The 23,860-nt window shown below is 38.8% G+C and overlaps 1 protein-coding gene across 1 annotated transcript in view; it reads right to left on the bottom strand.

The window, feature by feature from the left end:
* The window catches only part of INTS7 (integrator complex subunit 7), a 91,565-nt gene that overhangs the window by 3,325 nt on the left and 64,380 nt on the right, over positions 1-23,860 (bottom strand). The window contains exons 14-19 of the mRNA XM_059995085.1: positions 22,532-22,726; positions 21,877-21,980; positions 20,419-20,487; positions 10,433-10,565; positions 4,906-5,004; positions 3,339-3,524 (exon numbers count right to left, since the gene is read on the bottom strand). Of these exons, the coding sequence (XP_059851068.1) occupies positions 3,339-3,524; positions 4,906-5,004; positions 10,433-10,565; positions 20,419-20,487; positions 21,877-21,980; positions 22,532-22,726 (786 nt within the window). The remainder of the gene's footprint in view (positions 1-3,338; positions 3,525-4,905; positions 5,005-10,432; positions 10,566-20,418; positions 20,488-21,876; positions 21,981-22,531; positions 22,727-23,860) is intronic.

Raw genomic sequence — 23,860 nt, 5'->3', positions numbered from 1 at the left:
GAAGCTGAGGTGGGGAGGTTAAGTAACTTCTCCAAGGTCATACAGCTAATGAGTGATGACGTTGGCATCTGATAACAAAACTCTAGACTGGAGTCAAGAGTCTGGCTAACTCCAGAGCCTGTACTCTTAATATCAGGTAACACTGCCTCCTCACTAGAAGGAGCCTGAGTAAAAGGAGCTTTCTCAGCCCCTCTGATGAGGTCTTTCTGCCTTGGGAAGCAGTTCAGAACATGCCACCCCAAATACGCTGCTGTGGCATAGCGATTATTTTGAGCTAAAGGCACTTGAAAAACAACAGGTACAGAAAGGGCTCTCTGACCTGCCCCTTTTTACCTAAAACATAAATCAGATTTTCCATGAGAAAGGTAAACCTCCCTGCACCAAAAAAGAGAAGACTATCACCAGAGACTGGGAATCGATGTTGAGATGGATCTGTACGAACCAACCTAAGAAAATAACCCGTATCTTCCACTAGTCTCCCCCAATGCCCCAACAGATCTCCTAGTCATTTTACTTACTGTCCCTAGCCCCAAACCCTCTGTCTTGCCATTTTGTCAGGAATTTATCATCTGTGTGACTAAAAGGTATCTAAGCTTTCTGTTCTGGTCACTTTTTCGGGTCGTCATCCTCCTGTGAAGACTCCCATATATATGTAAAATTCTAATAAAACTGGCATGCTTTTCTCCTGTTAATCTGCCTTAAGGTCAGTTCAATCTTAGGCCTAGCTGGAGACCCTAAGAGGGTAAAAGAGAAATTTCTCCTCCCCTCTCCTTGTTCACCCAACCCCAACTCCAATTCCCATCTTTCTTTAACCTGTGAAGAGATATTCTAAAGAAACTGGATGCAACCACCTGTTTCAGTGAGTTTAAAATCTGAAAGACTAAAAAAGAACATAACGCTATGCAAATATATGGTTTTTCCCCTCCTAGCTAGTCTGATTTTATATTACTTAAGTAATGTAGTGATTCTTCCCTCCTTTAACAAATTAACTTTAGAACTTGCATGTTGCTTACTTAAAAATCAGTGTTTTGTTCAGATGGGCAGTACAACATATTATGAAACACAGATTTATGAATTCATTTATGTATTTAGCTAGATACTCATACCTTTGTCCTTCAAAGAACAGAGTAACACCTGCAGGTGTATCTCTTCTTGTACCCAAGATGAAGTATGTCAAGAGAGACACTTATTCTAAGAATGCATATACAGGTAATCAGAATGAATATTTGATTAGATTGCTCTATGTTTATGTGTGTATTTCTGTTGTGTAATTAATTATATAAATGTGCCCTGAAGCTTCGTGTCTCAATAAGCAGTTATCATGAGGTCAGTTTTCCAGAGACACTGATCTGTAACATTAATGAAATGAAGTCACCACAAATTCAAGATCTTAAAATTATTTATAAGTCCTTTTTTGTTTTTTGTTTGCACATTCAACTTCTGTAGGATTTTTATTTCTGTAAAGAATATGCACACCAAACAAGAACTTCCTTAAAAGGACCAGAAATAGGCCTAGTAGGCAACCTGATCACTCTGAACGCATGATGCATTTTAAGTTGCAAACTCACTGCAAGTAACATTACAAAGCAATCATGTACTACCTGGCTTATTACGTCAGCTTCTTGACTTTAACCAGTGCCTCCTGAGAGGTAAGTCAACAATGAGAAGACCAGTAGTACTTCTCGACTTGAATGGTTTTTTTAAAAACAGTAAAAATCACTATATACAAGGACAAAGAGAATCATGGTTACTGTTCTTTCAAACTCAAAATGAGCAGAGAGCTGCAGACAGGGATAAGCTGACTATGTAAGTTCTCCTTATGATCTTCTGTGACAAGAGAGATCACTGAAACATAAGAGAGTTGTACTAAATACAGTAAATGATTTTTTTCATTATTCACCAAATATCTACTGAGTGGCTACATAAGGTGCCATGCTTTGTGCCCTCGAAGTCAAAAGAGAGGGAGAGAATGAAGGCTGAGCCTTCTCAGAGTGGGTACAGAGCCCCGGAGAGAGAGAGAAAGTTACCAAAGTAAGGAAAGTAGTAATGGCTTAAACCAGACCTTCCCTTGGCCTTTTAGCCTAAAACCACCAAAGAGAATAAAATGCTCTCATTTTATATCTTTACTGATACCCCTTTCCTTGCTCTGGACCTCAGTTCAAGGGTGCCCACAAATAAACCCAGACATAACCAATTTGGACATTTAAACAACTCTGTTCATACAACTGTGCACTTGTTCACTTGTTCCATTTACTGTGAATAAACCACCAAGGGACTAGAAAGAAATGTCTAAAGAAAGGAACATTCTACATTTGGAACATTGGTGTTTCACAGGCACAGATTCAGAATCTTAGCTTTGGCTAACAAAGCAAGCGTGATTTTGGTTAACCTACCTCATGATTTCTCAAAGTAGCAAATTTCTAGGGTTAAACCCTTAACGAAAGATTTTACTTCATCTGATCACTGTATGTCAATATAGTATACTTTTTTTTTTTTTTCCCGCGGTACGCGGGCCTCTCACTGTCGTGGCCTCTCCCGTTGCGGAGCACAGGCTCCGGACGCGCAGGCTCCACGGCCATGGCTCACGGGCCCAGCCGCTCCGTGGCATGTGGGATCTTCCCGGACCGGGGCACGAACCCGTGTCCCCTGCATCGCCAGGCGGACTCTCAACCACTGCGCCACCAGGGAAGACCAATATAGTATACTTTTTTTGGAACATGCTAAAATTTACTTAAAACAAAGGAAAAATAAATAGATGTGTTCTTTTGGGGTCAGGGGGTTAGGGAGAAAGTTATTCCCCACTCCTGATGCTTCCCTCCATGTGGAGGGACATTTCATTAGATGAACAGTACTGGTCTCTAGGGGAGAAGGTGCATCCTACTGATTGGTAAGTTGTGGGGTGGGGACTGGGCCTGGGGAGCTAAGCACCTTCTCTCTCCCTTCTTTGGGCTTCAGGGTACTGCTCCTCCCAGTTTTATAGGGGCAGGCTCTCTGTATACTGGCGGAGGCTGGTGGGAAAACTCAATTCAGAGCCACAAGGCTAGGCAGTCCTTGCTGCCAGGCACCTGAGCTAGGTTTCTCCCCAGCTCTAACAGTAGTGACACTCATATTTTGATCTCTGCCTGCCTGGATGCTTTGTCTATCAACTGGTTCGGGCAGGGAAAAGAGAAGTGTTGTTTATCAGCCCCCTTACACCCTAATACGTACTTTTAACTTATGTCCATCTGATCCCTTGGGAGGTATAACTGCAATCTGCTTAACCATGAAAAAAGACTGGAAAACTTCCATCAATGAGTTGATAAAACCTGCATCACAACTCTGCCTCTTTTCTAAATTACCTTGTAGTCTTGTCCAGATTTACTCTGCAGTGTGGAAGAAACATTCAGACAGACAGACTGAATTTTGCGGAAGAGTCCTGGTTTAGATCCATGCTGGACCACTCCCTCTACCTTCAGCGCCAGTTGCTGGTTATTCTGGACAGCAATGGGTTCAGCAGGGTTCCGGGGGGATGGTGACAGGGCAAGCTGGAAAGCCAACATTAAAATAAATGCTAACAACCAAAAGCAAGCTTCCTTACAACAAACATGTCTGTGCTAATTGTTGATTATAGATTAAAACATTACTTGTACACACACAGGCACACATACATACACACAGATACATACACACAGAGACACACACACACACACACCCGCAATGACCTGACCGTGCTGGGACAACCAGACAGATGTACCTTTAAAGTCAAGGGTTCCTTATCCCTAATGCCTCCTTTTAAATACCACTGTTTTGTTTTGTTTTTTTAAACCCCCAGCCCCAGTTCTGTTTGAGGGAAACAGAGGATTAGAGAATAGCAAGGGCACTGTTCTCCCAATTTCTGAGGTGGGGCATTTCTTTGACAATGAACCAACTCTAGTATGGAAATGCACTATATAAATTTTCATGTCCAGCTGCTGTCTCTATGGTCTAAGGTCATTTTAAATAAACTAAATTCAAATGTAAATGAATCTAGAATTCTAGGATTACATACGCTATCAAGTCAGCATGGTATAAAAGTCAATTTTCACAAATAAACCAAATGACATTTTTAACCTCTCAGTTTTTCTTTAAAAACATATTAAGAATCCTAAATACCCTTTAATTAAAGAAAGCTCAAATCTTGCTTAAATAAAAATACGGAAGAAATTGGGTCTTTCTGATAATGTTGTTGAGCCACTGAACCCTGGAGACATCTTACCTTAGGACTTCTTATCTATATAATCAATTTTCCTTGTTATTCAGGTCATTTTCAAATGGAATGCTCTATTATTTGTAATCAAAAACATTCAAATGGATGCAAAAGTGCACTGAAAACATTTACTGATAGGGATAATCCAGGGAATCTCTTACAAATGACAATTTCCCCCCTTTCCCAACAATTTCATTCTTTGAATCAAAATAGCTTTTGAATTTTGAGTGGCTTAAATATTTTAAAATACTGACTCTACTCATTGCCCAGCTTCTCAAAATTTGTTATTTGTAGACAAAAGTGCTTTGGAGATAGGGCTGGTGATGTTTTACTGGACCTGATTCATTCTAAGTTGGGTTTAAATAGTTTGATCAGACATGGACTCAGCTCAAGATCCCTGTGGGCTACTATGATGAACAGCACCCAACTCATTCTTGAAGACAGGGACAGAGCTCAAGGTACCCAAATGCCTGTCCCACTGCATTTGGCACTATGAGGAAAGAAAGGAGAGGAGGGGGTTTAACTCCCAAATCACTTGTTGAAGGGAGGAAAGGCTTACAACTGAAGAGTATAAGTTCTGTCTAAACCAAAGGTAAGATCCTGAAGCAGAGCTATGCCCCCTACAATCTTCAGAAGAAGGTATTAAACTATATTAAACCTGATTGTTCTTCCTATATTACCTTGATGCTGGTAGACTGCAGTTTCTGGAAAAAATATCTCTGAAATGAAAGAGGAACTTTCAGCAAAGAAATGATGGCATTGCAGAGACATGCTGTATGCTGGGGAAAAAAAAGAAAAATCAAATGAAAACAAATTTCCAAATTTCATCAACAAATAGTTACTTTCAGGAAGAAGTGTAAAAACTACAAACGCTCATAAAATTACTACAAAAGTACACACCGATCAGGTTAAGAGACATAACACTCAGGAACTATATACATTTATCAAATCACTCATGTCAAGGAGGACAATTACAGACTTTTACTTTATTCTGAAATATATTCAATAAAAAATGACAGAGAAAACCCACACTCCTCAAGATCAAGCAATGTGCAAAGTTTGCATTTCTACAGAGCTTAGAGCTACTAGATATATAGTTATTTTAGATACTAAAATATAAAGTAACTATCATGTGACAAAATATGATAAAGAGCAGGTATATGGTAAAAAACCAGAGCAAAATATTGACATTTGAGGCTCGAGTCCAAATCCCCGTGGAACCTTGGCTTGGAACTGCCTCATTCTTCATCCCATCTCTACCAGGTGGCCTCCCTGTTCATGTGGCCATGAGTCTCCAGAGATAGAGCAATGGTGGAAAATTACTGGAATTCAGATTACAGATTACCATATAGTCCAACTCTATAGATCGCTGAAACTTAAATAAAACACTTTCTTTCTAAAATCTATTTCACAAATTTAACTGAGTTTTGAAAATCCCAGCTTAACTGCAGAGGAATAGAACTACTCTAATGAATTTTTCGAGTCTTAGTGAAAGGGGTCATAGAACCAGAATTTAAGAATTCAAAGATTTTATTTATTTATTTGTTTATTTTCAACTACTTTCTTGAGGTACCACTGACACGCAAAAAGCTGGACATATTTAATGCATACTACTTAATCAGTTTGGAGATAAGTATACACCTGTGATACCATCAAAGCTATTTTAAAGATCATCCAGTCTAACCCTCAATTTTGCTGATGACACAGGTCACCCAGACAACTAATGGAACAAGCTGGGACTGGAACCTAGGTCACCTGACTAGGTCACTCAGTGATTTTGTTTTATTTCACCAATGATTTGCAAACTTAATAGAAAAAAAAAATTACAGTACCGGAACACCTGTAACTTTGGGTGACCCAGAACCATTCCTGCTTGGTCTACCATCCCCTCCTCAGTCTACTCCTCTCTCAGTGGCCCCCAAACTGCCACAGGCTGAAAACTATTCCACTATACAGTGCTGTCTGTCCTTTTAAGTTCCTGCTTCCAAGCAGGGTATCACCTAGTGCCTCTGCTATAAACATTTTTAAAAAGTAGGGCATTAAGGCTAAAAGCCAGAAGAATCCATTCCTCATTGGTTTCAGATTACTGAACATTCTGTGCCTGACAGACTCCTAATATAAATGCCAGGTCTATTACTTGAGATTACCACAACACGGATTTAGAGACACTGGGTCTACTCAGGTTTAACTGCTAAAACGGCAATATTCATCTTCTTGCCACAAGGGATCTGAGATGCGTTTGCCCGGACATCCTACTTGTGGTGGAACCTTTGATGCCACAACAGTATTTAAGGAGAGAAACATCTTTAAAGAATGGATTTAGAGGACCACAAGTGACCTCAGGCTGTTCCAGGGCAAAAAGGTACCATTTTCCCTTTTAAAAGAATAGATGCGGATTTTGCAATTCCCCACTGGGAAAGCAGGACTGCCTCTGAGACCACTAGCCCCTTGGGCACACTTCAACACGTATGTTAGTTGCAGATTACTAGCAAAGTACCAGTCTGGAGATGTGAAATCACATATCATGATTAGTAAACCGGTAAGAGGACTATCCCATCATGAATACTCTCTTCATTGCCAAACCGAATACTTTACAGCCTTTGTATTTTTTGACACTTTTGTGGCACCTGATAATGCTCTTCTTCCACGAAATTCCACTTAATGGCCCCTGCCCTCACTTCTGATTCTTCCCTGCTCCATCTTCTTTCCTAAGATTCTCTTCCTTTGTATGTTCCTTCAGTGTTGATGCTCTCCTTAGTCCGTTTGTCTTCTCAGTCTGTTTGTTCTTCACAGGCAGTTTTCTTCACTCCCAGAACTTTAAGAACCTATATGCTCACGACACCTCAACTTTACATGCATTCCAGCCTGTCTCCTTCTGACACCAAACCTGTTATCTAACTGCCAATGTTTAACATGTTTAAAAATGAAACCACCTTCTTCCACTATCCCTCTGTATTCTGTCTCAGTCAAGGATCAACCATTTGTGCACCTGGTCACCTAAGCTGGAAACCCAGAGGTCATGTCTCCATCCTCTCACATCTAATTTAAAGAAAACAAAAAACAAACAAAAAACCAAAACCAAGCCTTGAAAATATCACACCTAAATAATCTTTCTTATGTATCTGTTCTTCTCATTCTTGCTCCCACTTTATCAATTTGGCCCCTACCTTGGATTACTGCATAAGTCTTGTAACCACTCTTCTTTCCTTTAATTTCATGGCTTCCAGGCCATTACCTGTTCTGTTTCTACATAACAATAGTGTACAGTCTTAGCTTAACCACTTCTCTCCCACACCCATTTAAAATTCCTAAAGAGTGCCCCCATTGTCTATGGGACAAAGTCCAAACTCCTTAAGACTGTGTTAAAAGCCTTTTGTCATCTGGCCTCCACTGACCTCTCTAGTCCCGAGCCTGCACATTATGCTGCAGTAATAACACACTGTTCCCGGAAGACATCATGCTATTTCATGCCTCCGCTTTTTTAAAATAAATTTATTTATTTATTTATGGCTGTGTTGGATCTTCATGGCTGCTTTGGATCTTCGTTGCTGCACGCGGGCTTTCTCTAATTGCCGCGAGTGGGGATTACTCTTCGCTGCGGTACGCGGGCTTCTCATTGAAGTGGCTTCTCTTGTTGGGGAGCATGGGCTCTAGGTTTGTGGGCTTCAGTAGTTGTGGAACGTAGGCTCAGGAGTTGTAGCTCGCGGGCTCTAGAGCGCAGGCCCAGTAGCTGTGGTGCACGGGCTTAGTTGCTCTGCAGCATGTGGGATCTTCCTGGACCAGGGCTCGAACCCATGTCCCCTGCTTTGGCAGGTGGATTCTTTTTTTTTTTGGCAGGTGGATTCTTAACCACTGTGCCACCAGGGAAGTCCTCATGCCTCTGCTTTTGAACATGTTGTTCCCTGCCTGAAATTCTCTACACCTCCTTATCTGCCTGAAAAACTCATATGCAAATACCTCTTCTCTCTGATGTGCACCCTCACCCCATTTCCCCTATCCTTTGACATGAATTACTTTCTCTTTTGTGCTACAGCTCTACTTTGTGCAGACCTCTATTATTGCACATATATTGTATTGTATTTGTTTACAAAATCTTTCTTATCAGACTATGGACAACTTGAGGGAAGAGGCTCTTTGTAATTTTTCTATTCACAGGATTCAATAAATACTTGTTAAACTGAATTTTGGGTTCAGAAAGTATCAAATCTATAAAATACAATTTGGAAAGGGGGAAAAGGGAATCAACATTTATTAACCACTCCTTATATGCCAGGCCAGGCACTGTGCCAGGCATTAGGCATTATTCCATTTAAACTTCACAAAAACCCTATGAGGTAGATCTTTTTCCATATCATAGAAAAGGGTATTAGAAATTTGTCTAAAATCACGCCTGCTGAGTGGCAGAGGTAGAATCTGACCCTAGGGCTCTTTTCTCTGTATTGCGTACCTACTGGGCAGAAAATTCCCATTCTTTCCATGAGACGCAGTGGATTGAACTCTATCAAACTCAAGGTACTATCTGGCATCTATTTAATTTCCTAGGGTGGAGCTTAGAGGAAATACATGTAAATAATTTAATCAATGTCTCACATAAATATGTCTACTTCCTACAAAGATAATCTTTACAATCTTCCTTAGCAACCAATCTCAGTATCAAACAGCTACCTGTGTCATTTCAATTCAGCAAATATGTATTGACAATCTTACATGGAAAGCAGTGTGCAAATGAAAGTATCTAACCTTAAAATCTAATTTAACTCTTTAATGACACATCCTGTCAATTTCTTCTAGAACACCTGATAAATGGTGAGTTCAGAATGAGAACAGCAGGAGGCAGAAGAGAGCTACAGGAAATACCAGTATCCAATGTGTAGGCAGGGCAAGAGAAACTCTCCAAGGTGTAAAGTTCAAAGACAGTGCTATACACTGAATGTGCTGTCGTCTCTAAATTCACATGTTGAAGCCCTAACTCCCAATGTGTTGATATTTGGAGGAGGGCCTTTGGGAGGTCATTAAGTTTAGATGAGAACATGAGGGTGGGACCCCTGTGATGGGATCAGTGCCCTTATAAGAAGAGAAAGGAGAGAAGAGAGGCCCTCTCTCTCCAACACGTGAGGACACAGCGAGAAAGCAGCAGCTGGCAAGCCAGCGAGAGACCCCACACCACAAAACAAACTGGTTGGCACCCTGAGTCTGGACTTCCCAGCCTCTAGAATTGTAAGAAATGTCTGTTGTTTAAGCCACTATGTCTATTTTGTTATAGGAACCTGAACTCAATACAACACTGGAGAATGGCCAGACAGGGAGGAGGAAATCTGGGTGAGAGTGTCAGTCTGTCCTGTGACTGGGAAGTCAGGGGATAAACAGCAGATGTTCAACAGTGCCAAAGGTAGCAGATTCAGTAGGCTAAGTGGACATGAGTATTAAAGGACAGCAGTAGCATTACCTGGCAGGAACTGATTTACTGATAGTCAGAAAATAAGCCCAGTTCTTTCTATTTTAATTGGCCAATAGTTTTCAACCCTGGTGGCATGACAGAATCACCTGGGAGCTTTTAAAAATACTAAGGTCTGGGCCTCGCAGAGATTCAAAGATAACTGGCCTGGGTGGGGCCTGGATATTGATGTGTTTTTTTTAAATAGCTTCCAAAGTGATCCTAATGTGTAGCCAAGGTTGAGAACAATTGCAACTTTAGTTAAATTGTTAAAAAAGGGAAAAAAAAGTTTTATCTGCATTCTGGTAGAGCAGAGTTGACATGTTAGTGTGACTATGTAGCAGCTACAGATGTGCTAAGTGCTTTCATGGATTATCTCATTTCATCCTCACAACAATACTATGATGTAGGTACTGTACTAACCCTGTTACAAAACAGGCACAGAGGGGAGCTTCCCTGTTGGCACAGTGGTTGAGAGTCCGCCTGCCGATGCAGGGGACACGGGTTCGTGCCCCGGTCCGGGAGGATCTCACACGCCGCGGAGCGGCTGGGCCCATGGGCCACGGCCGCTGAGCCTGTGCTCCACAACGGGAGAGGCCACAACAGTGAGAGGCCCGCGTACCGCAAAAGAAAACAAACAAACAAACAAAAAACAGGCATAGAGGAAACAGTCACAGAGAGGTTAATGTGTTGAAGTCACACACAGTAAGTGCCAGAGACAGATAAAAACTCACTTCCACATAATAAAACTCAATAAAACAAAAGTGACTTGCCATATAAGAAACAGGGGTATATTTCCGATTGAGTGATTCCACCTCCTCCAAGACATGATTATATACAGACATCATTCTTCTCTCATATTCACTATCAGCATGGGCTGCTCCTGTAGATCCATATTCCTGGAAACTGAAGTCAAAAATTAATATCAATCAATCAACCAAGATAGTAACTAATTTTTTTTTTTTGCGGTACGCAGGCCTCTCACTGTTGTGGCCTCTCCCATTGCGGAGCACAGGCTCCAGACGTGCAGGCTCAGTGGCCCATGGCTCACGGGCCTAGCTGCTCCGCGGCCTGTGGGATCTTCCTGGACCGGGGCACGAACCCATGTCCCCTGCATCGGCAGGTGGACTCTCAACCACTGCGCCACCAGGGAAGCCCAACAGTAACTAATTTAATGACAAAATGTGTCAGGTACTTTCCACACTGTCTCATTTAATCTTTAAAATAATGAAGTAGGCACTGTTATTTCCATTTCACAGATGAGAAAACTGAGGCTTGCAGATGTTAAATAATTCGCCTTCAGTCACACAACTAGTAAGCGACAAGCTAGAATTCAAATCCAGACCTGACTTCAAATTATACAAGTCTTAATCACTTTGGTTGTTAGCTAGTATAAAAATGTTTAATTAAACCTTGTCCCTGCCATGAGGGGAAAGAGACATAAGGCATCTGAAAAGGTAAACTATCAATAAAGTCAGCAGACAAGTGCCAAATAACCAGTAAAGATATGCAAGTAATCAGAATATAGAGGGAGCTGAGGAATGCCACAGAAGAGATCGGTCTTGGACAAATCACTATGCAAGTAGCATGGATAAGATTTGAAGAGATGGAAAGTTCGGAGGGCATTCATAACTGGAGAAATGGCATGAATCTAAAGCAAGCAGGTGAAATGCACAAGAATGTTCAGCAGAGAACTAGCATATAGAGCATGCTGGAAGAAGTTTTACATAGATTTCTTTTTTTTCTACTGCCTCAAACCCAAAGACATTTCTGAAAGTATTTCTAAATGGGAAAAGGTGGCAAAGTCCTGCATTCTAACTAAACTTCAAGAGGGCTATTTGAAAATGCAATATAGGTAACTTAACTATGTTGGGTTAACACTATTCTTACTATTCCCTTATTATCCTTTTAACGGCTACTATGTGCAAGGTACTTCAGCTGGGTACTTTACATAGGTTTTCATTTAACCATTACAACCACTCTAAGAGACAGGCATTATTACTTACCTATAGTTTATGCATATGTGGCTCAGGGAGACGAAAGAACATGTCTATATTCATACTCACTCCTAGCTGTATGTACATGTGTATCTGCCTGGCTCCAAAGCTTTGTTCCCTACTTTGTACTATATCTTAAGTTCTATTAAGACAAGAACTGAACCTCATTTAGTGATAGACTTTAAGGAAGACTATACCACACAATAAAGCATAAAGATTTAAAAGTCTCTGACAAAGTGACCTGCAAATAAAAGGGTATAAAATCAGAATATACTGTTCCACCTTCTACAAAAGGAGTATTCCTTTATTTATTTTTAATAAACTTTATTGAGATATGTTACAAAATTGCAAAAATGTACCCTTCCTAGTCAATCCCTACTTGTAGCCCCCAGCAAGCAGATTAGCTTTCTATCACTGTAAATGAGATGTTTCCTAATACTGGATATAAATAATCATACTATATGTAATATTTTGTATCTGGTTTCCTTTACAGCACAACATTTTTGAGTCATTAATGTGTTTTGTGTATTTCAACAGGTCATCCATCTATATTGCTGAGTAATATTCCACTGTATGAACATACTACAATTTATCTACCCACTCACCTGTTGACACATTTGGCTCTTTCCAGATTTTGTCGTTACAAATAAAGCTGCTAAGAAAATCTGTGTACAGGTCTCTGTGGAAATATGTTTTCATTTCTCTTAAGTAAGTAGAAATAGAACTGGTGGTCATATGGTAATTGCCAAACAGTTTTCCAAAGCGGCTGAATCATTTTGCAGTCCCCAAAATGTATGAATTCAAGCTCTTCCACATCTAATATTTGGTATTAAAGGGCTTTTTAACTTTAGCAATTCTAGTGGGTGTTAGTTGTATCTCACTGTGATTTTAATTTGTATTTTTCTGATACCTAATGATGTTAAGCATCTTTTCATGTGCTTATTGGAATTAACGTATCTTCTCTGTTGAAGTGTCTGTTCAAATCTCTTGTCAATTCTTAAAAATTGGGTTATCTTGAGTTGTATGGTTTTCTTAATATTCTGATAGAATATGTTTGAGAATATTTCACCCTGCAACCAATCTTTTCATTTTCTTAATGGCATCTTTCAAAGAGCAGAAGTTAAAATTTTTAAATCCAATTAAACAAATTTTTCTGTACAGTAACTGCTGTTTGTGTCCTGAAAAAATCCTTGCTGATCACAAGGTCATGAAGATTTTCTCCCAAGTAGTATTCTAGAAAGTTTGGAATTTTATCTTTTACAGTTTGATCTGTGATACACTTGGAATTAATTTTTATGTATGGTGTGAGGTAAGGTCAAGATTCTTTCCCCCCTATACAGCGTGTTTCAGCACAATCTGTTGAAAAAACAGATTGTCATCTTTGTCAAAAATCAAGTAATACTCCTACGTAACTATTTTGGTCTCTCCATTCTACCCTCAAGCCAATATCACATTGTCTTAATTACTGGAGCTTTATACTAAGTCCTGAAATCTTTAGCAAGTCCTCGACTTCAGTTTTTTTCCTTTATTTTACAATATGGTGAATTACACTGATTGGTTTTCTAATATCAAACCTAGAATTTCCGGAATAAACCCTACTTGGTTTTAATGTATTATCCTTTAGAGTTTTGTTAGGTTCAATTTGTACATGTTTTGTTAAAGATTTTTAAGTCTATGCAGAATATTTGAATTTTTCCTGTTCACCTCAACTATCACATTTATTGGCACAAAGTTATTTATTCCTTTAATATGCTTTTAATATCTATGGGATTTGTGATGGTACTCTTATTTCATTTCTAATATTGGTAATTTATGTTCTCTTATTTCCTTGTGCAGAATAGCTAGTTTTATCAACTTTATCGATCTTTTCAAAGAGCCAGCTTTTGGTTTCATTGACTTTCTCTACTGTTTATTTATAATTCACTGATTAGCATTCTCACCTTTACTATTTCTTTCCTTCTAATTACTTTGAGTTTAATTTGCTCTTTTTCTTGCTTTAATATGATAGAAACTAATGTTATTACTTTTAAACTTTCTTTTGTGTGTGTATGTATGCATTTAAAGTTATATATTTCCCTCTAAACTCTGTTTTAACTGCATCACACAAGTTTTGATATGTCGTGTTCTCATTTTCATTCAGTTTAACTTACTTTCTAATTTCCCTTGTGAATTTTTGACCAATTGGAATGTTTAGAAGTCTTGTTTAATTCCTAAACATTTAGAGATTTTCCAGAGATGATTTTCTAATTTAATTCTATCAGATAACATATTCTACGTAGTTTCAATGCTTTTACATTTACTAAGAATTGTTTTGTAGCTCAGCATATGGTTTACTTTGGTAATTTTTCCAAATGCGCTTGGAAAGAATGTGTATGCTGCTGTTGGTAGGGCATACAGGTCAATTAGGTCAAGTTGGCTGGTAGTGTTATTCAAGTCCTCTATATCCTAAGAAATCTTCTGCAAGTTGTTCTAGTAATTATTCAGAGGGGAGTGTTGAAAACTCCAACCATAATTGTGGATTTATTTCTCCTTTCAGTTGTCAGTTTTTGCTTCGTATATTTGGAAGATCTGTTACTAAGTATATAAATGTTTACAATTACGTCTTCTTGATGAATTGACCTCCTATTATGGTAAAATGTAGCTCTTTGTCAAGTCTTTGTCCTAAAGTCCACTTTGTATGATACTGTCACACCAGCTTTTAGGGTTCCTTTTCCATCCTTTTGTTTACTTTTAATATATTTGTATCTTTGTATTTAAAGTGAGTTCACACATATGGTCACCTTATCTTTGATAAAGGAGGCAGGAATATACAATGGAGAAAAGACAGCCTATTCAGTAAGTGGTGCTGGGAAAACTGGACAGCTACATATAAAAGAATGAAATTAGAACACTTCCTAACACCATACACAAAAATAAACTCAAAATGGATTAAAGACCTAAATGTAAGGCCAGACACTATAAAACTCTTAGAGGAAAACATAGGCAGAACACTCTATGACATAAATCACAGCAAGATCCTTTTTGGCCCACCCCTTAGAGCAATGGAAATAAAAAAAAAAATAAACAAATGAGACCTAATGAAACTTAAAAGCTTTTGCACAGCAAAGGAAACCATAAACAAGACAAAAAAGACAACCCTCAGAATGGGAGAAAATATTTGCAAATGAAGCAACTGACAAAGGGTTATCTCCAAAATATACAAGCAGCTCCCTCAGTTCAATATCAAAAAAACAAACAACCCAATCCAAAAATGGGCGGAAGACCTAAATAAACAATTCTCCAAAGAAGATACACAGATTGCCAATAAACACATGAAAGGATGCTCAACATCACTAATCATTAGAGAAATGCAAATCAAAACCACAAGGAGGACTACTGGGCATATACCCAGAGAAAACCATAATTCAAAAAGACACATGCACCCCAATGTTCATTGCAGCACTATTTACAATAGCCAGGTCATGGAAGCAACCTAAACGCCCATCAACAGACGAATGGATAAAGAAGTTGTGGTACATATATACAATGGAATATTACTCAGCCATAGAAAGGAACGAAATTGAGCCATCTGTTGAGACATGGATGGATCTAGAGACTGTCATACAAAGTAAAGTAAGTCAGAAAGAGAAAAACAAATATCGTATATTAACGCATGTATGTGGAACCTAGAAAAATGGTACAGATGAACCGGTTTGAAGGGCAGAAGTTGAGACACAGATGTAGAGAACAAACGTATGGACACCAAGGGAGGAAAACCCCGGGGGGTGGGGATGGTGGTGTGCTGAATTGGGCGATTGGGGTTGACATGTATACACTGATGTGTAGAAAATTGATGACTAATAAGAACCTGCTGTATAAATAAAAATAATAATAAAAAAAAGCAGATAATTAATACTTAAAAAAAAAAACCACAAGGAGGTATCACCTCACACCAGTCAGAATGGCCATCATCAAAAAATCTACAAACAATAAATGCTGGAGAGGGTAGGGAGAAAAGGGAACCCTCTTGCACTGTTGGTGGGAATGTAAATTGATACAGCCACTATGGAGAACAACATGGAGGTTCCTAAAAAACTAAAAATAGAACTACCATATGACCCAGCAATCCCACTACTGGGCATATACCCTGAAAAAACCATAATTCAAAAAGAGACATGTACTACAATGTTCATTGAAGCTCTATTTACAATAGCCAGGACATGGAAGCAACCTAAATGTCAACCGACAGATGAATGGATAAAGAAGATGTGGCACATATATACAATGGAATATTACTCAGCCATAAAAAGAAACGAAATTGAGCTATTTGTAGTGAGGTGGATGGACCCAGAGTCTGTCATACAGAGTGAAGTAAGTCAGAAAGAGAGAAACAAATACCGTATGCTAACACATATATATGGAATCTAAAAAAAAAATGGTTCTGATGAACCTAGGGGCAGGACAGGAATAAAGATGCAGACAAAGAGAATGGACTTGAGGACATGGGGAGGGAGAAGGGTAAGCTGGGACGAAGTAAGAGAGTAGCATTGACATATACACACTACCAAATATAAAACAGATAGCTAGTGGGAAGCAGCTGTACAGTAGGGAGATCAGCTCAGTGCTTTGTGACCACCTAGAGGGGTGGGATAGGGAGGGTGGGAGGGAGACACAAGAGGAAGGGGATATGGGGATATATGTATACATATGGCTGATTCACTTTTTTAAACAGGAGAAACTAACACAACATTGTAAAGCAATTATACTCCATTAAAGATGTTAAAGAGATAAAAAATAAAATAAGCAGCCCACAAAACCTCATAATAAACCTATGAATTAAGATGAGATATAAATAAATAAATAAATGATAAAGTGGGTTACTTGTGGTAAGCTTATACTTTGGGTTTTGCTTTTTTAGCTGTCTGATAATCTCTTTACTTAGAGTAGGACTATCTACATTTTTTGTAATAACTGGTATGACTGGGTATAAATCTACCATTTTGTGATTTGGTTTCTTTTTTCATCTGTTCACTGTATTTTTTTCCCTCTCTTCCCCTGCCTTCTTTTGCATTAACTGAGGTTTTTTTTAAAGTATTCCATTTTACCTCCTCTATTGGCTTATTTATTTTCTAGTGGTTGCTCTAGAGTTTATTCATCTTCATCCTCCATTACCACAAGTTATCTTCAAATAATATACACTTGATGTAAAATGTAAGACTCTTACTACTGTATTAATTCCAACCCCCACCCCCGTCATTTGTCTCACGTCACACATTTTACTTCTACGTGTTATAAACTCCCAAATGCATTGTTATTTTTTTCTAAATGGGCAATATTTTTTTTAAAAAGTAAAAAATGAGGAAAGTCTTTTTTATTTACTCACATATTTACCATTCCTAGTGTTCTTCTTTGTAGATCTGAATTTACATCTCAAATAATTTTTCTTCAGCCTGAAGAACTTCCTTTAACATTTCTTATAGTACAGGTCTAGGTCTGCTGGTAACAAATTTTCTCAGATTTTGTCTGAAAATGTCTTTATTTAGCCTTAATTATTCAAGGGTATTTTTACTGAATATAGAATACTAGGTTACTTTTTTTTTCTTTCAGGACTTTAAAGATGTTGCTTCACCTGTCTTCTGGCTTGCATTATTTCTCATAAGAATTAGTAAAAAATTCTTATTTTTATTCCCTTCTATACAGTCTTTTTTCTTTGGCTGCTTTATATTTTTCTTTATTACTGGTTTTCAGCAATTTGATCATAATGTGTGCCTTGTGATTTTCTTTATGTTTATGCCACTCTGGGTTCGTTAAGCTTCTTGGAGTTGTGGGTTTATATTTTTAATTAAACATGAACATTTTTCAGCCACTTAAAATATTTTTCTGTCCCTTGTTCCCCTCCTTCTAAGATTTCCAGTTACTTGTATAGTAGTACAAATGACACTGTCTCACTGGCAATTTTAACTTTGTTCCGTTTTTCAGTCTTTTTTCTTTCACTGTCCAATTCGGATAATTTCTATTGCTATGTCTTTAAGTTCACTAATCTTTTCTTTTGCTGTATTTAACCTACTGTTAAACCCAACCTAATCAACCTTGAATTCTATGTTCATCAAAACTATCTTTCAAAAATAAAGGCAAAATCAAGATATTTCATTTTTATGCTCTAGAAGTTCCATTTTCTTTTTAAACCTTTAAATTTGTTCATTATCTTCTATCTTTAAAATTTTGAAAATACTAATAGTACTAAAATACTATTTTAAAGTCCAAGTCTGTTAATTCCATCATCTGTCATTTGTGAGTCTTTTTTCTAATTGGCTGAAGTTTCTCTTGGTTATTTGTCACATCTTCCAGCTTCTTCTCATGACCAGTAATTTTTGATTGGATGCTAAAATTGTGGACCTTATACATTTGAGTTTTTGGATTTTGTTGTCTTCAAAGAATGTTAAGATTTTGTTTTGGTGGACAGCCATTACTTGTCATAATCCTGACTCTTTGAAGGATTACTTAAGCTTTGTTAGGTCAGGTCTAGACTAGTCTTCACTTTAGGGCTAGTTTAGCTTGATTACTAAGGTGGTGTGACCCTTCTAGTGTCTCTTCTGAATGCCTTGAGTGTTCAATTAGGTTTCTACAGTTTGGCCGATTGGAACTCAAACATTTCTCAGCTCTGCATAAGCTCTGGGAACTGTTCAGTTTACAGCTTCCTGGTAATTATTCCCTCTCTAGTAGCTGTTTTTTGCCTGGCCTTGTGGGATTTCACCTAATATATGTACAGCTTATCATTCAGCCAAAGATTCATAGCACTCTTCCTCTGGAAAGCTTCCTCCACCCCTGTACTTGGCCTGCAAATTCTAGCTTCCTTTGTTCTCTGAACCCTGATATCTATCTCTTCAACTAAGCAAGACCACCATGTTTTAATTTGGTTACTCCTGCCTGAAAGGCAGTCTAAAAAGTGCCTCCAGGCAGAGGAAAGCAAGGACTAGTGTAAAGTTTACCTTATTTATGTCCCTTCCCTGAAGGATTACATTCCTGGTCTCCCTGTTGTCCAATGTCTGGAAACAGTTAAACTTATATTTAAACTTGCATATTTTATCCAGGTTTCTAGTTGTTTACAATAGAAGGAAAAGTCCCATACGTGAATGGCTTCATGACCAGAAGCCATTCCATTATATTTTAGGCAGTAAAAATAAAGGTTAAGTGCAAAGCTAGAATAGAAAAATGTAATGGACAAGCATCTCAAAATATTTTTTCTTAATAATCCTAAAAGGTTGGTATGAGCAGATAATAACATTTATAATTATAAACATAAACCCCATCCTATCTCACACTTACTGATACTGGCTCAAGCACAATGTTAGCTGCTAGAGATACGAAGTTGGATAAGACAAGGTCTCTTCTCCCCAAAAACCTTCTAGGCTATGAAAGATACACACAGATTTTTGTAAAAACTATAGTGAATTTTATTAATGTCATGCTTCACTCTCTTGAGGCTCTTTTTAGCAGCAGGTCCTTCTTTATATGAAAGGCACAAAATATATAGTATCAAGAAGAGAAGTTTCAGAAGGAATCTACTCTTTGCAGTTGTACACCAGTACGACTGAAACCCAGAGAGCTCTCCTTCAAGGTGCAATCTTTCTTTTCCAATTTTTCATTGCTAGGAAGGGCAAAGGCTAGGGGAAAGTGGGTTTAGGGGATAAAACAGGATGGAGAAGAGTGAAGAAAGGTGGTAGGAAGTGGAGAGGTTGACAGTGAGAGCAGGATTTGAGAGCTGGCTAGATAACTCCCTTCACCCCATCCCTGCTGACCATGTGTTAAAAAAATCAATCAAGAAAAATACTAATTTCTCTTATGTCAACCAACAGTACAATGACATTTGTGTGCTATCAGGTAAGATGAGTAGGCATAATCAGAAATGGCGAGAGCCTGGAAGTATCAATTAACTGGTAAAGACTGAAAAATATGGAGGTTAGAGAACATTTTGAAATTTAAAAGGGAGAAGCTTAAAAAAACAAAACAAAAACACTGGAAGTCTAAGGGGAAAATGAACATAGATCAAAGAAGGATAAATGGAAAAATAAGTAAAAATTAGTATGTCATCGAAATATTAAAATGAATCAGACGAGTGAAAAAAAAATAGCCAAGTGTTTAAATATCTATTGAAAGTAGATAGCACTTTAAAACAGAAGGCAAGGATTTTGGTACTGCCTTGGAAAAAAATGGTGAGTCAATGCTTTAGGACAGAGAAATTTAAAATGCTCTGTTGATTATGTTCTCTTTGAGGAAGCTGATCTTAGAATCACAGGCCTTACTAGATTGGAAATATACAGTTGAAAATAAATGTTCTAAAACAGAATACTATAGTGGGAAAAAATAATGGACCATTCTTCAATAAAAATATTTTGAACAATTAATCAGTTAATTACAGAATGGAGAAGGATTTTAATAAAGCAAAAAGAGGAATATCTTTTTGTTTGGGAAACCAAAGAATAAAAATTTCAAGTTCAAGCTTAATTATACTATTAACTCAATTTTTTACACCAAAATTTAGTTATAATATACCAGAAGAAAATGTTCAAATTCAAAGAACTTCTTCCTAGTTATTTAGAAAACAGAACACAGGAGGTAAGTAAACAATGGAGACAGAAAATCTAGGTTTGTCATTAGCTATATGACCTTAGGCAAATGCTAGAGAAGTTCTTCCTCTATAAAACCTCTTCCAAAACACCGTTGTGATGATTAGGTAAGATAACATATTTGAAAGTGTTCTGTAATATAAACTATTTAAATACCTTGCTGATTCTGGATCCAAAATCAGGGCTTCTATTGCGTGAGATATCAGTAAACAGCTCTGCTGCTGTCTGCATTATGTTAAGGTTATACATGATAATAGAGAAATGTACTATAGACTTTATATTATTTGAATACTAAATAAGGCAAGATGAAAACTGTAAGGCCAGCAGGTCCGGGGAAGGGCCCAGGGAACCAGACGGAACCCCCGCCAAGGAGGCTGATACAACCAACCAGTCTTCCCGCTCCCTGAGGGGCAGAACCAACGGCTCTGAGGCTGATGCAACCGACACCCAACATTGCCACAACATCCAAAAGATAACCAAAAAGGGGCTGCTTCACACAGCAAGTGCCTCCCCTGCGTCCACCCCTATACATTTTGTTCGCGCCCATACCCAGGCGCAACTTCTCTGGCCCCTTTCTCTCGGACAAGTGAACCTCACCCGGGAGCATTCCCAAATAAAGCTTGTTTAAGCTCTCCTCCGGTTTTGGTGCCGTTCCTTACAAAAATCATATTCTTAGTGAAGGTAACCACATGTTATTGACTCAAATAGTCTGTGGCTCTATTTTTTTCTTTTTAAGGGATATATGTTGTCTGTGATAGTTCCAGGAAGAGTACTTCAGAGGTTAATGTTGGAAGGAGGAACCAAGCAACAGGCTCTGTGATTCAATCACAGAAACTTTTTTATCTATCTTGGATATAGGGGTTTCACTAATGAAAAGTTTAAAACAACCACCACAATAAGGGTCTGTAGAGCGGTTACCCTGGAGGTTCCTAGGCTGGGGCTCAAGGGATCTGTTAACTCTCCTGAAATGGTATGCAAATTTGGGGGGATATGTGCATATATGCATTTTTTTTAGGGGAGAGGGTCCATAGCATTCATCAGGTTTTCAATCACTAAACCAAAATGCCAGGAATTACTGATTTATAGGTCTGCAACTTAAAAGCAATTTATCTTTCTTCCTTTCAAAAAGGATCTGAAGCTGCTAATAAGAAAATACGGAGAACTTAAAGGGGGCTTAGGGAACATAAGTGATGACTGAAACGACTGAATACATCATTAATAAAGGTGATGGGAACTAGGGTTGTTAGCTGTGAATAAAAGATAGGTGAAGCAAGACAGAAAATGGTTCTCTGGTGGAAAAATATTTTGTGTTGTCCATTGTAGCTCAAGTGAGCACAAAGTATTCAACGCTGCTTGGACCTGGGTTTTGGACGCTCTTCCCAGAGGTGGAAAAAGACCACCACTGAGTCACCACTTTTTAAAAAGCCTGGTTGAAGTAAAGAAGTTAAATTATACTGCTCATACTAGGTTTCAAAAGAGAAATTATTATTTATGGTAAATCTGTAGGCTTATCTAATGTATATGTATATTTTAGTTAAGCGTATCTGAAATATTTACTCTACATTTAAAAGAATACTTCCAAAGAACAAGAAATATTGGGCAAGTTTAGGATACAGTTCTACATTCCTCAAAGTTGCGGAATCAGCATCAAAAGATGCCTGATAAAGATCCCCATATCGGGAAGCAAGGCTTCGGAATTCTTCCATGGACAGTTTCATCTATAAAGAAGGAAAAATATCAATTATGATAAATAAACAAATATGCTTTCGTGTTGTATAAACAATACAAAAGTCAAAACATAAGAAAACAATCCTCAAACAATAAAAATATATTTCAACTCATTTTCAATTCATTCATTTTTATAAACCCTATTAAAGAAAATTAACAAAGATGGCAAATGAAACTACAAATGTGTACAAGATTATAATTTACACATAATGTACAGAAACAAAAAACACTGCATTTTTAGCTTCTTCAAAGTTTCACTATAATAAATAATATGGCTATAAACTTCCCAAAGTTTCTTTAAAATGTATGTCCTTTTTCTTTATATAAACATGTAGCAACCAGTGAGATATCATCAATCACTCTGTCATTTTAATAAGACTTCAGCCTGTTTTTTGCAAGACAGATGAGTTTAGAAGTATTTGATGTTGCCTCTGAGTCAAACCGCTGATTTTTAAGTTTCAGAATTTTTCATCTCACAACTAACCTCAAAAACCTCTAAAGCGTAAATAAAAACTGCACTGAAAATAAAGTTAAGACATACCTGATTGGAGATGCGACCGCACCGCTGGAGGTCATTCCCTAAGGTCATGGCAATTGTTGTGGCAATTGCAGGTGGCGGGCTTGTCTTGAGGCTACTACAAGTACAGATAAGTTGAGAGAAGGCTTGGAGAAGGTCAATCCTGAGCTTTACAAATTCACACTGAAAACTTAAAGGATTCAGTGGTGTACTGGCAGCCTGGGGAATAAAAACAAGCTATATTTAATACAAGGTAAGCATAAAAGGAAGATGCTGAAGGACAAAGTATTTGTCAGAGTCTGCAAAAGAGCAGTAGTTCTAATGATGATGGATAAACACCTACATTATTAGGGGAGGATGTAATATTAGAAAGAAAAACTTATTGTCATTAGCATCAACTCTGAAAAACTATGTTCCATCAACACTCAGGTTCCTTACTTCCTACATTTGCAAAGACCCCACAAGACATGGGTTAACTAGACCGTCATCTGTAAGATATCATATGAGGGATGCTTCACAGACATTACCATTCCCCCCAAATTCCCTTATCACCTTCCTACCTTTCTAACCTGAAATTCACATGCTGGAATCATTAAACAGAATTTTTAAAAGTTGGAAGGGGGAGGGCTTCCCTGGTGGCGCAGTGGTTGAGAGTCCGCCTGCCGATGCAGGGGACATGGGTTCGTGCCCCGGTCTGGGAAGATCCCACATGCTGCGGAGTGGCTAGGCCCGTAAGCCATGGCCACTGAGCCTGCGTGTCTGGAGCCTGTGCTCTGCAACGGGAGCGGCCACAACAGTGAGAGGCCCCCGTACCGCAAAAAAAAAAAAAAAAAAAGTTGGAAGGGGTAGAAAAGAAAGGTGAGGGCAGGAGAAATATATTGTACCGTCACTGTTAAAAAAGCCTGTTGCTGGCGGAGGTGAGGCAAGAGCCAGCCAGACCACGTGGGGCCTTCAGACCACAGGCAAGGTTCCGGATTATATTTTAAATGCAGTGTTTGGCGCCCAGCCCCCTACTCTGTGCAGCACCCTCTTTGTGTACAGGCCCGCGGCAGCCCCCCCGCCCCGCCACCCCCCCCCGCCCCCGCTTTCTTCCCCGCAGATGCGCACGTGCGTCCCCAGCGCGGCGGCTGTGCCCTGAGACCCGCCTGACCCCGGGCGCCCTTAGCCCTGGTCCGGGCTCCAGCCACCGCAGCACGCTCGCCTCTGGTCTCGCGCTCTGCCCTCAGGCACCTGTTCCCCGGTGATCCACGCAAGGCCCCGTTGGCAGGTGAAGTGGCCTCCCTTAGAGCGACACGGAAAGTGTGGTCCGTATTTCAAGGTGGACTTTCAAAGGCGGTGCTGCCTTGAGCCCGC

This window comes from Delphinus delphis, chromosome 1 (assembly GCF_949987515.2).
Source record: "Delphinus delphis chromosome 1, mDelDel1.2, whole genome shotgun sequence".
NCBI classification, from domain to species: domain Eukaryota; kingdom Metazoa; phylum Chordata; class Mammalia; order Artiodactyla; family Delphinidae; genus Delphinus; species Delphinus delphis.
The sequence above is the reverse complement of the archived record's forward strand: the minus strand, read 5'-3'. Positions and strand labels throughout refer to the sequence as shown.